This window comes from Amblyomma maculatum, chromosome 3, assembly GCF_055883805.1.
Source record: "Amblyomma maculatum isolate TAMU_Amacu chromosome 3, ASM5588380v1, whole genome shotgun sequence".
NCBI classification, from domain to species: domain Eukaryota; kingdom Metazoa; phylum Arthropoda; class Arachnida; order Ixodida; family Ixodidae; genus Amblyomma; species Amblyomma maculatum.
The window spans coordinates 200,642,851-200,655,057 of record NC_139346.1 but is presented as its reverse complement, the minus strand read 5'-3'; the positions used below and the strand labels follow the sequence as shown (position 1 = coordinate 200,655,057).

General features: G+C 46.8%; 1 protein-coding gene across 2 annotated transcripts in view; it reads right to left on the bottom strand.

Annotated features, from left to right (window-relative positions):
- Window positions 1-5,823: 5,823 nt before the first annotated feature.
- Window positions 5,824-12,207, bottom strand: part of Cap-D2 (CAP-D2 condensin subunit) — a 61,225-nt gene continuing 54,841 nt past the window's right edge. For both annotated transcript variants that reach the window (XM_084599225.1, XM_084599226.1), the window contains exons 31-33: window positions 12,091-12,128; window positions 11,428-11,563; window positions 5,824-9,287 (exon numbers count right to left, since the gene is read on the bottom strand). In XM_084599225.1, coding sequence (XP_084455351.1) covers window positions 9,091-9,287; window positions 11,428-11,563; window positions 12,091-12,128 — 371 coding nt within the window. In that variant the 3' untranslated portion in view covers window positions 5,824-9,090. The remainder of the gene's footprint in view (window positions 9,288-11,427; window positions 11,564-12,090; window positions 12,129-12,207) is intronic.

Below are 12,207 nucleotides of genomic sequence, written 5' to 3'. Positions count from 1 at the left end.
ACGGAGGACTTCCACCGGTCGTCTCGCTCATGGCTCAGAAAGAACTGGCAGATAATTTCGCAGTGGCGAACGGCAGCGGCAATTTCGGCTCGGGCGGTGCACATATACAGATCCGCCGCCACCGATCTGGCTCTCTGATTGCCACCGCACAGGGGTTGCATTGGAGGAGGAGCGAGGAAAGGAATTAAGTTCGAGCCGGCGCTTTGACAACCGGAGACTCGCAGAAAGAGGGGGGAGGGGGGCGGCGTGTACACCCAGCGGCAAACGATGAGAGCAGAAGCGCGCGCAGCAAGCGGACAACGCGATAAAGGGAGGAGGGAAGAGATAGCAGCGACTGACTGATGCTGCTGACGCCGATAGTGAGTCAACCCCAGCTGCGGAGTTGGTTTCAGGGACAACGCCGCCGATGCCGACGCAAACAATATGATACCCTCGCTTCCGCAGCGCCAAGAACCAGGTCTAGCCGTGGGAAGGTGGTCACGTATTCGTCGACGTGCCGGGGCCTACGTGAAATAACCGGCGCGTCGGCAACTGAAGAGCACCCTATCCGCCACATAGGAACAGCGGGGGGGGGGGGGGGGGACCCTCCCCTCCTCTTTCTGCATGGCGGCGACGGTGTTGTGCTGAGCGATGTCAGCGCACGTTAAAGATCCCCAGGTGGTCGAAATTACTCCGTAGCCCTCCCCTACGGCTCCTCTTTCTCTCTTTCCACTTTCACTCCCACCTTCCTCCCTTCCCTTACGGCGCGGTTGCGGTGTCCACAGAAAACAAGTGAGACAGTTACCACGTCTTTCCCTTCCTATAAATAAATCAGTTCTATGCAGTCACGTTATCTTGACTCTCTAGCGGCGTCAGCGGCATCCAGCGGTATCAGTCGGTCGCTGCTAGCGCTGGGGGCATGGAAGGGGGGCGGAGCTGGTTACGAGGCCGACGACGACGCCGACGCCGACGCGAAACCCAGGAACGGACGCCAAAGAGTTGCGCTCTAAAAAATGAGGGTAACACGAGCTCCGCCGTTAACGGTATGAAACCTGGCCTGGCGATGTCATCACTGGTAAGCTCAGACACCGCTTCTTAAATCTCGACGCGTTGCAGTGTTGTTGTGGCTGTAGGAAGAAGGAAAAGAAAATGCACGGGCCTGCTACTGGCTGTAGCTGAGCCACCTCCGCTGCCTGTTGTGGCTGTAGGAAGGACAAGATACTGACTCTGTAGCTGAGCCATCTCCGCTTCCTCGTGCGGACAGAAGAAAGTAGAGAAATAAGAAAACGATGAGGTAAAGAAAGACGCGCGCCGCAACGGCCGTCGTCCACCACCTAAGTGGTGGCGGGTGCAATGACGGCCTACAACAGACAAAAATCCCCCGCCGCAAGCGGCGTTGACCTACCGTCCCAGCCCCGTAGGTTGTTGTTGTGGCTGTAGGAAGAAGGAAAAGAAAATGCACGGGCCTGCTACTGGCTCTGTAGCTGAGCCACCTCCGCTGCCTCGTGCAGATAGAAGAGAATATAGAGAAGAAAGAAAAGGAAGAGGGAAAGAAAGACGCGCGCCGCAACAACAGCCGTCGTCCACCACCAGCGGTGGCGTGTGACGGCCCAGAACAGATAAAAATTCGGTGCCAGGCTAGCCACCGCCGCAAGCGGCGGTGACCCACCAGTACCAGCCCCATCAGTGGGAGACCTCCGTAGGGCCAGGAACAGCCACCCCCTTCCGACCACCCACCTTCGCTGCCTGATTGATTGATTTATAGCAAGGGAAAGGCGCGGTAACTGTCTCACTTGTTTTCTGCGGACACCTCAACCGCGCCGTAAGGGAAGAGAGGAAGGTGGGAGTGAAAGTGGAAAGAGGGAAAGAGGAGCCGTAGTGGAGGGCTCCAGAGTAATTTCGACCACCTGGGGATCTTTAACGTGCGCTACGGACGCCTCTTCGTTTCGCCTCCATCGAAACGCAGCCGCCGTGGATCGAGTTCGAACCCGGGTACTCCGGCCGGCACAGTGGTCGGGCGTCTTACCACTGCACCACCCCAGCGGGGCACCTCCGCTGCTTCATGCGGACAGAACAGAAAATGGAGAAGAAAGGCATTGGGAGAGAAAGACGCGCGCAGCAACAACAGCCGTTGTCCACCACCTAAGCAGTGGCGGGTACAATGACGGCCTACAGATACAAATTCGGTGGCAGGCTAGCCCCCGCCGCAAGCGGCGTTGACCTACCAGTCCCAGCCCCTTAGGGGGTAGAGCGAGAGTAAGCGCAGAACTACGATTCAAGCTAGGGGGCCTACATGTCCGTCTTTTGAAAGACGGACATTATAGGTTCTCTAATTCAAGCGCGCACATAGCGCCACGAATTGCAACACGTGAAATCACACAACGCATAACAGAAACTGTACCGCATGACTATAGCATGACGTTCAATTTTTATCTGTTGTAGTCTGTGATTGCACCCACCCCCGCTGTGAAGGTTTGAAGCGACGCCATATATCATCGCGAAGTTTGGTCGGTGTCCGATTGTCACGACTGTCGCCAGTGTGGATGTGCCTGAAGCGACAAGCATGGATTCGATTCATAGCAAGCATACGACCATCCTATGAAGCATTAGAACTTTCTTTCTAGACAGACGGCGATCTTGCAAAGCCGGTACTTGCGCTCACTGCAAAACGAAGTTGAGGTGGCCTTCATGAAGTAGGCTCATGCACCAGTGGGGCAACAGCCGATGTTACGATAATGCAGTGCTTCGGTAAATATCAATGGGTCTATTCTGAACCCACGAGAAATAACTTTTCCCCGAGAAACAGTTCATTTTTAATTTAATGGGCAGCTTCCACTTGAATGAACCCTTACTCTGTTCACTTATCTCTTCCTTCATAACAAGCAAGGAGACCAGCATTACTCAACAAAAATCTACTGAATCAGGCCTTTTTTAGCGCTCTTTAGGCATCCACTGAGAGAGCTTGCGCGTCCTCCCACGGCCGCCTCGTTCGGCGCGCGCGCGGCGGGGCCCCTATGATCTCCTCCCCAGTATATCCCCAGTAGCCTCGGCGGCCCGCCGCCAGGGGAGGCGCGGTGCTGGCGTCATGCACCGAAACTTAAGTTAGTGTTCCCTATGAAAGGCGACCATGAAATAAATTCGTAAAATTGTATTCAATAAAAAAGTGTTATTCGACTAGCTGCGAAAACGATTTAATATTTACACATCGCGAGCCGTAAAATACGATAGACAAAATCTTGATCGAATGCGTGAAGTATAGTTATAACCAGTTATAACGCACGTGAACATGCAAGCGATCCTTTTCATTTGCATCTTGTAACTTACGTGCCCCTTATTACCTCTGTGAATCTAAGAGATCGCTGTTGAAAAAGGCGACCGACCAAACGCACCGCATCACTTTTTTGTTAAAAAAACACGCGGGACACTTTTTATAATTTAAGTTTATGACGCGATAGCACAGATTACTACCCGACGTACAGAGCTGTATGAACGTGCCTGAGTGGCCTAACACTAACACATCTCACTCAAAATGCAAGGGTTCCAATTGAAATTGGTCACCGTCGGTACACGACTGGGCAGAGCTTGGCAGCCGGTATTCTCGGCCAGCCAATGCAGGCTCAAAGATGATCCCTGGTTGGCTGCAAAATACGCTGGTTAATTGTTTGCCAAACACTTCCAGTCGCATATCGGCTAACGGTAGGGAATTGGTCGGTACCCAATGATCGGCAGCCAAACACGACCCAAAATAGGGCCGTGGTTGGCCAAGTGGCAACCGTGAGTTGACGTCAACGTCCTGGCACTGAATTAAATTTAACTAGATGAGTTCCGCTCTCTAAGCCCTCATACAGAACTGGCAGGGTGTCCCAGAGTTGAACAGGATAGTTAAGCGGGCGAGTTAGTGATACATCATCCAAAAAAACAGCGCAAACAAACGGGGACGACAGGAAGAAACAACAGGAACAGGCGCTGTTTCGGGCCCATCCGGAGAAGGTCTTCATGCGATTTTGGTAGTGGCGTGTCACCAAGTACAATCACTTTTCCTGGTTGCGGCGAGGTCGTCTTCCTTGACGGGAGTTCTTGTGCTCAACTTAATTCGAGTATGGCCAATTCAGAGTACGGTTACCTTGAAATTTAGGTTGGACACACCCAAAATTTAGACATCTGTACCCCAAAATCTGACTTCATCCAAATTTCACCAAAAGTGGTGTCCAACCTAATTCGACTATGGCTGGACTTTAGCATACATCTCAGCACACCCTTCAGATTGCGCATTATTTGCCCCTCGTGACGACTTTTAGTCGTACGTTCCTCCACTCCCCCTGTACTGTACAAGCCAACTGCTGCCTGTCACATTCTTTCATTTCCAAAAGGGATGTCTTCACTGTCCCCTGCTAGATGCAGCACGTGGCGCTTCCCTCTGTTGCTGCATCATATGGCAGGTTGCACCAACAACGCACAGTCCAGGAATGAGCATCATGTAGAGGGATTTCACTAGTCCTATAGGAGCAACTCATTTTACAGGTCAGCCCAGGCTGTGTGCTCTAGATATCACTGAAGGTGCTCAACTTTTCAATAATTTGAAGAATCGAGGTTTCTCCTGCATCATTAAATTCTCATTTCCAAGTACTTCTTTTCCATGTGAAAAGCCTGCAGCAATCAGATACATACTCTGGAACCATTTCTTGAACACAAGGGAACAGAGTTCAAACTGCACAAATAATAAATGGCAGCCATCAGTCTGACTGCCAACTCATTTCATTTGCCGAATATCGCCACTACTATTTTGACACCAGCCACCTGAAACGAGAATTTCCAAAAAAACAAAACATTAAACATTACGAGCTCGGAAACCTCCTTCCACATTCCAATCCTATGCAGGAGACGAAAAGCCACAGGAGTGATTTGCTTCGAACCGTTAAGAACACGTACGAGTCGCGAATGCCAATCTGTTGCCGACAAATGTATTGCCTGTTGGCTAAACAGCTGTTTACTTCAAATATTTTGTATAATTCGTACCAGTACTGCACATGCACAGATTGCCCTGTGGAACGGTTAGCTGCGTGATCATCAGCGATGTCGGAGCCAACAGCTGCTCACGCGTACTGCATGGCGGCATGCAGTACGTGGTAGTTGTGACGGCTCGTGTGCGTGCACGAAGCTGCGGACTCCAGTCAGTGACTCATGGACACTGCTGACCGTGCCATGCCAGTGTCGAGTGGCCAAATTCTAGGCATGCCTTGGGATGGGACCTGTGAAAGGGCGAAAGTGGCGGGGAAGCTAACAAAGGCAGCTGGCGGCCACGGAAACTGGTCGATTCGTGAAAAAAAAGGCACGACAATGGAGCAAAAGGGCTTAAAAGAGGAGGCGAACGGGAGAGCAGGGGAGAAAGATCGCAGGCAGTGGGCGAGACGGTCAAACAGAAGACGAGCAGGGCAGAAGACTGGAGCTGCACCATGACCTGCGAGCCCAGGGTCTAGCCGCCGTCAAGTTCGGCCCCTGTCATCCTGCCTCCATGCCCGGCAGTTCGTACCACTGCCAGCCGGAAACAAAAGAAACAGCAGCAGCCCTCGGCTTTCTACCACCTGGCCGTGTTGAACACCCAGCCCTTCTTCGAGGCCCATGCCGCACCACGCCAACGCAGCCCAGTGACGGCGAGCCGTAAGCAAAACTGAGCCAGTTGTCTTAATTAAATATGTTAAAAACTATATCCCGAGCCTGTGCCTCCATCTTCTCATGCCTTGCACCCAGGACCACTCGAGTCATCACATAGTGTCACGCGCTATGCTAAAATTGTTCAATAGAGATTTGCTTCTCTTACAGACAGAAGAGCAACACAACTCTGATTTCACAGCATTTTATTTCTCAGCATACAAGCAACTCAAGCCAAAAAGTTGAGTGATGCCACATACAATGCATCTTATCTTCCATGAAAAGAGCCGTTCCTGCTAAATGCAGTACATTCAGTCTCTGTGGTGTGATCCAATATTCTCTCCTACTACCGGGGATGACAAAACATTGGTCTGCAACAGGCACGAAACTTCAGAGCTTCCTAGTACAGACCAACTAATGGCAATGCAGTTTATGAGATCTGAAAAGCACGGGGAGCACCTAAAATGTCTTCAATAACCCTCTCCTCTTTGAAACGCCTAAAAAGAACACACCAGCAACAATGAAGTTTTTAATCATATTAACAAAAGTTTCCTATTGGCAGTATTGGAAGTCCTAAGCACTTTCTGTTCCAAACTAGTCAAGACATGTCCATAAAGCAACCAAAGCTGCATGAAACAAACCATTTTTCATGAAAACTTGCTCACACGAGGTAGTATCTAATACTTGTAATGAGCCATAAAAGTATGATTAGGCTCATACATAAGTGCATTCAACAACTAATAGAGCTGTAAGCCTGAAGACAGCATCTAAATATGCAGAATGCATATGGTACTGTGAATTCAAGGACAAGAAATGCCAAAACAAAAAAATATTTATAATTCTGATTTTTTTAAAGTGTATATCAAAATAAGAACTACAGAGCTCACTAATCAATGGGCAAGGGCAAGAGCAGGACTCAAATATAAAAGTATGCACATGCAGGCTACCTGGAGCAAAATGCTGATGAAGCTCAGCAGCTCTGGATGCCTCAAAAATGGAATGTCAGGACACAGTATGCCCACTTGGCTTTCTAAAAGCAATGTGCTTGCTAGGATCAGTGACGAAGCGTCACTAGTATAGGAAGTGTCTGGATTGTGTCATAAAAGTTCTAAAGGCTTATGCAATAATAACATAGGTAAGGGATTTTATTTCCACGTGCAAAACTTTTCACTTTGTAAATGCATTGTCAGAAGCTAGGTGTCCTGTCCCATTCATAGCCTTTTAGGCTGCTTTGACATGAATGTTGGGATGACAACATAACAAAATCCCATGTTATGTACATGCAGGTAAACCTAGCCATTGTGATTAAGATATGTAAATATGCCAACACCACCTTGTACATTGTTTTAAATACTAAATGCATTTATGTCTGAAAAGAAAACAAAAAAGGTCTTGGAGATTGCAGCTTATTTCACTGTATTGATGTGACAGATATATATGACTGTGCTATATCCAAACCTCTTGGCACCAATGTTAATGCACCCATAGTCGGGCACATCTGAATTAAGTGGCAGGAATAACACATAACAAGTGACTCGAGTACATTCGCACTTTTCAGCACACACACACACACTGCAGCCCCATCTACAGCTTTTGTCTCGGAGTAATGTATTAGTCTTCACAAGAACAATTTAAATACAGGATAGGGATTCCTCCCGAGTATGTTAAATATCTGGCTTCTAACAACCTGCCCTTGTGAGTCAGGCATATAGGTCAGCATCACCCTTGTGCTTTGTACAAAGCATTAGTTCATTAAAAAAAGTAGGAACTGCGACGAGGTGCCAATTTTCATGTAGGGAAGTGCAACGATCGAGCGGACTACACAAGGGTGATGCAGACTGTACCACCAGTGTTAAATGAAATTCGAACACAAGAACAACAAATGCATCAGCTGCTGGAGCAGAGATAAAGGCTTCTTATTTCATCTGACATTGACAGTATCTGTACTGCTGTAAAAGATGAGTGGCAAACAAGGTACCACGCATCCCACTGCCAATGTCCAATATGGAAAAAAATGTCCTCGTTTGACACTGTGTTACTGCCATCTAAACCTGTTTGTTCCCTGGTACCATGTTCACCTTTTCAGCAATGTCAGCATCCATAGCTTGCCTGCATCCAGAGATATGTACAGATGCTTCTTGAAGAAGACTTTTATGACTAAGATGACTAATTACAATGAAGTCTGTTTACAACACTCAGTAATGGGATGCTCACTGCATTTCAAGTGCTGTAAAATGAGCGAAACGTGAACACAGAGCAACTGCACCACAAGGAAGATTTCAACAGAATGGCAAGCTTTTGATGTCAAAGTCTAAGTCACTGCCAGTAAGATGGCCGCACCCATGCTATCTTCCAAGCTTGCATAAGAGCCAACAAGGCCACCTTGCGTGAAATCCAGCCCAGGAGCTCGAAGCAATATTTTGCTCTAAAGGCTGGAGAATAAGTTCATATGTTAGTTTTGTTGCAAAACCATTAGCGTCACTGATGGATTTAGAGTGACAAGCTTCAGCTTCCAGTCCTCTAGTAAAATATTCAGTCTTGCACCGAACTAATGCCAGGCTCGTTTGAATAATATTTCTACCTGCAAGCTGACCACGAAAATTTACATTAGATGCCGGTACCTTAGACAGATGGCAAAGCTCAGTTCATAAGTTTTGCTACGCCAACTGTGTGCTGAATGCGAACACGAATAACTACAGATAAGCACTGTGGGAGAGATAAGAGAAAACAAATGGATTTCCTTGTAGCAATGCTTACACGACTTAAAACTGAAAAGCACATATTATAGCTGAATGCACAGACATCACAGTGCTCCCAATTTTGTTCTGAGCATCCGACAAGCATAAAAGTTGGTGTTTTCACTGCTTGCAGCTATTTCTATTCCTTTTCTCTTGAACTGCCATGCTCTCGTGCCCAGAAAACAGCAGCAATGTAAAAGCAGAGTAGAGTAAAAACCAAACACTGAGAATGCACAGAAGATGCAAGCAGTACACTTTACATGCGCAGCCAGTGAGTCCTAGTGCTTATAAAAACAGTTGCAAAATAAATAAAACATCAAAATCAAGGCAATTAAGTACCCCAAAAAGCATTTTACCTTTTTTTTTCTCATGCATGCTAGTAGGTGATGGCTGGGTAGATAAAACTTGATGCTTAAAAACAAACAAACAAAGAGGAGAGGTAAGGAAATAAGCAAGGAATTCTGTACATGGGCCTCCTACTTCGCCTGGCAACAAGTGTGCAAGTTCACAAGCTTAGAGTCGTAAAGTAAAGCATGTAAAGCTGAGAAATGAAGTGTAGATAGTGACAGCCTTTTTTGTTTACGCTCACTGAATGTCCAAAAAAGGCTGACAGCTGGTTAATGTAAGAGTACATAGGCCATGAAGTGGCATTGCCACTTGCGTGACTCCTTGTAGTTTATCCTGACCACTATGGTTAGGCTAGGCTTCCTTATACCAGCAGACATCATTTCTCAACATCCATTTCATTTTCACTGCTGTCACTGAACTGTATTTGCACTTTGCACTGCCGCCGCGGAAGCATTTTTCGTTTCGTTGGCTGTGGTGATCCAGGCTCTTCGTCTTCGCTGCTTTCAGAGATGGGTACCATTTTCTTCTGACTTTTTTTCTTGGTCTGGGTCCCCGGCTTCTGGTTTCTTGGTGCTGTGCAAGTCGAGAGGGAGAGGAAAAGCAAAAGGATCTCAAAAGGAACAATAACAAGCACAAGGCAACACACACAAAAAAAGAAAGCACGATAACTGTGCTATGCAAATCCCTCACACGTGCTACTGTTTCAACACTTGCAGGCAAACCAAAGTGCAAAGGGAAACAAAAATAACCCTGAAAGGAGAAGGTTATAATGCGACAGCCCCCCCCATAGACTCCCACAATGTGACCCACTCCGATAGTTGCATGCATTCATTGACAGTTCAACTCCTGATCAAAGGCTGGCGCAGATTCAAACACAACCAGTTCTGCACTTGTGAAGTCAATTGGGGGCCCACAATTGGGAGAGCACTTCCCCGGAATGGGGCCGAAATTTGAGATGATAAAATTTTTTGCGGCAAAAAAAGCAGTGCCCATAGATTAAAATCTTATTTATCTCTGATCAGGGCAATCGGGCTGAGAAGTGTGTGTCGAGAAGTTGGCGAGCTGCTATGCAGTGTGTTCGCTCTGCACTGCCGCTGCCGATGCAAACTGATCGGCGCCCACCCCCAACATTTTCACTCGACGTGCTGTTTAAGATGTTAGCAATTGTCTTTTTTTTTGTTTCCTCACCAGCTCCTGCCTAGACAGCGAACATCTGCTCTTTGGGTCCCGCACATCGGATGTCTCACTCGTAGTGGTCATCCGACGCCATCCGTCAGCAGTGATTGCCCTACACGAACCCTAATGGTGCCATTTCTGTTTGTGATGTTTCTATCAGTTGAGACTGGGTTAGATTCTGGGACTGGATGGGGCTGGCAGTGCTATCTGGGTGAGGTGCATGCCAAGGGTAGGGAGTGAGGAGGTGAGGCGCGGGAGAGAAATGGGCACTTTCCCAGAACGGCATGGAAATGTGAAATTAGCAGTGAAGTTAGGGAGGGCACTTGCTCGGAATTCTGCGGTACACAATGCACAATATATGGGTGCCTTACTGCCCCTTTGAAAAGCACCTGAAGACCGACATACAAGCTTCAAAACAATCATGCAAGCAAGAGGAATAACGTCCATTTGAACATAACATCTAGCAAATGTATTATTGTAGTATTTCAAAGCGTTATTAGCTGCAAAAGTTTAAAATACGGGTGTTCTAGAAAAATGATTTATGGTAACTCCTCCTGCCTTGACATGTTTGCTCTGTTATGTAGAAAAATTTCTAACTAAAATTTCTTTTAGAACAAGAAATTATAAGGGACACTTTGCATTCATGGGTATGACATGACAGCGTAGGCGACCACCAGCATATGCTTGAATAGGCATCCAAGGGCGGAGTGGAAGGCTGATTCTTATTCCACCTTCCCACGTCAAATCAGCAATCAGAGTTTGCAGCTCTTCCTAACTTTCTGATATCATAAAATTTCGTTAAGTCACGCAAACCATAGAAGAATCACTGCTCAGTCATACTTTTTCACTCGCAACAGTGATACCGACACCAACACCGGATTTTCAGAGTAACGAGACTTTTAACGCTGTCGCATTAAAATCACTTAACTGGTCAGTTGCAGACAACCTTAGTTGCAGACAAGCACTGCTCACCTAAAGTGCTCAACGTGAGAAACCATCTTGCGAGGACAAGATAGACTCATCCAAAACGTTTTAAGAAATTAAAAAATTGCATCAAAATAAATTTCTTTCTGCACATTCATGCCCGTACACCTTTGCTGCCAATTACTAATGAGGCATGCTTGATGGCAACAGAAAGATCAAGCTCGCACAAGCAGATCTGAGTTGGGAACTCTCTCTCTCTCTCTGTTGGTTTCGCTGGTGGAGAGCATTATTAAGAATATGAAATATTCTAATGCTCAAAGTCTGCCTAAATACTAGCTGGCTTTTTTCAACTCACAAGAATATGAAATACAAGAAAATACCCTTAATGGTGCAGTCTAAAACTGAAGAGTTAGGCTGATAACGAAATCTGCATGGAAAGTCGAGAAAATATATAAAGCGAATATGGGCACATTTGTGGAAGAAGCACATGACTCATGCTTTGCAGAAATCAGAGAAAGTGCTCAGTTATTACAAGTCCGAGATCCAGTCAAGGCCCTGAGAAAAAGGGTTATATATATAAGAAAAGGATTGGCACACTGGCAAGCTTGCTTACTTGCACAGGACTGCTTGCGTCTGTTATTCGTGGATGCCGCTCCAGGATGCTTCTTCGTCCTCTGCAGCAGCTCTCCATCAGTGACGCCCTTATTTCGAAGATCTTCCACTAAATCTTCAAACTCCTGAAGGATCGTCTGCGGGAAGAAGGAGTCTGGCTTAGACCTGTGCACAGGGTCAGGCCAGTGCGAAAGCCCATACCCGCCCAACCATCGGGCCAGGCTTAAGCTTCTTGGAAGCCTTCTGCCTTAGGCTTGGGCCGGGCATAAGCCAGAGTATATTTGTCTCGAGCAGAGCAGGCTGGGCTACACAATCCTGAGCATATGCAACTTTTACGAAAGCGGGAATATGGCCATGGCGTGCTTGGAGTCTTGAATGCACAGTAGGAAGTGTTTTCGTTTATTATGTGTTTTGTGATAAATGCTTCTGCTTATCGTCTCTTTTAAACAGCAATTATTTTGCATCATAAAATGAACCAACTAGCCTGGCAAGTTTTGCTGAAGTACTCAAGCACACAACACAAATACTAAAAATAAACCCATGCTTTGTTAATGAGCATGGCAACAGCGACTCTTGACATCTCTCGTAATCCCAACAACCAAACAGACTTTTTTTCTCTCACTCTTTCAGTCCAAACTGCACTTCCTCCAGACCAACCACTCACCTTGAAATCAACTTTCATAATCTGCAACTTCTTTGCACCTGAAAATAATAATAATAGTAATAATAATAATAATAATAACAAAAAAGAAAGAAAGACTCAAGTGGTGACTGCAGTAGA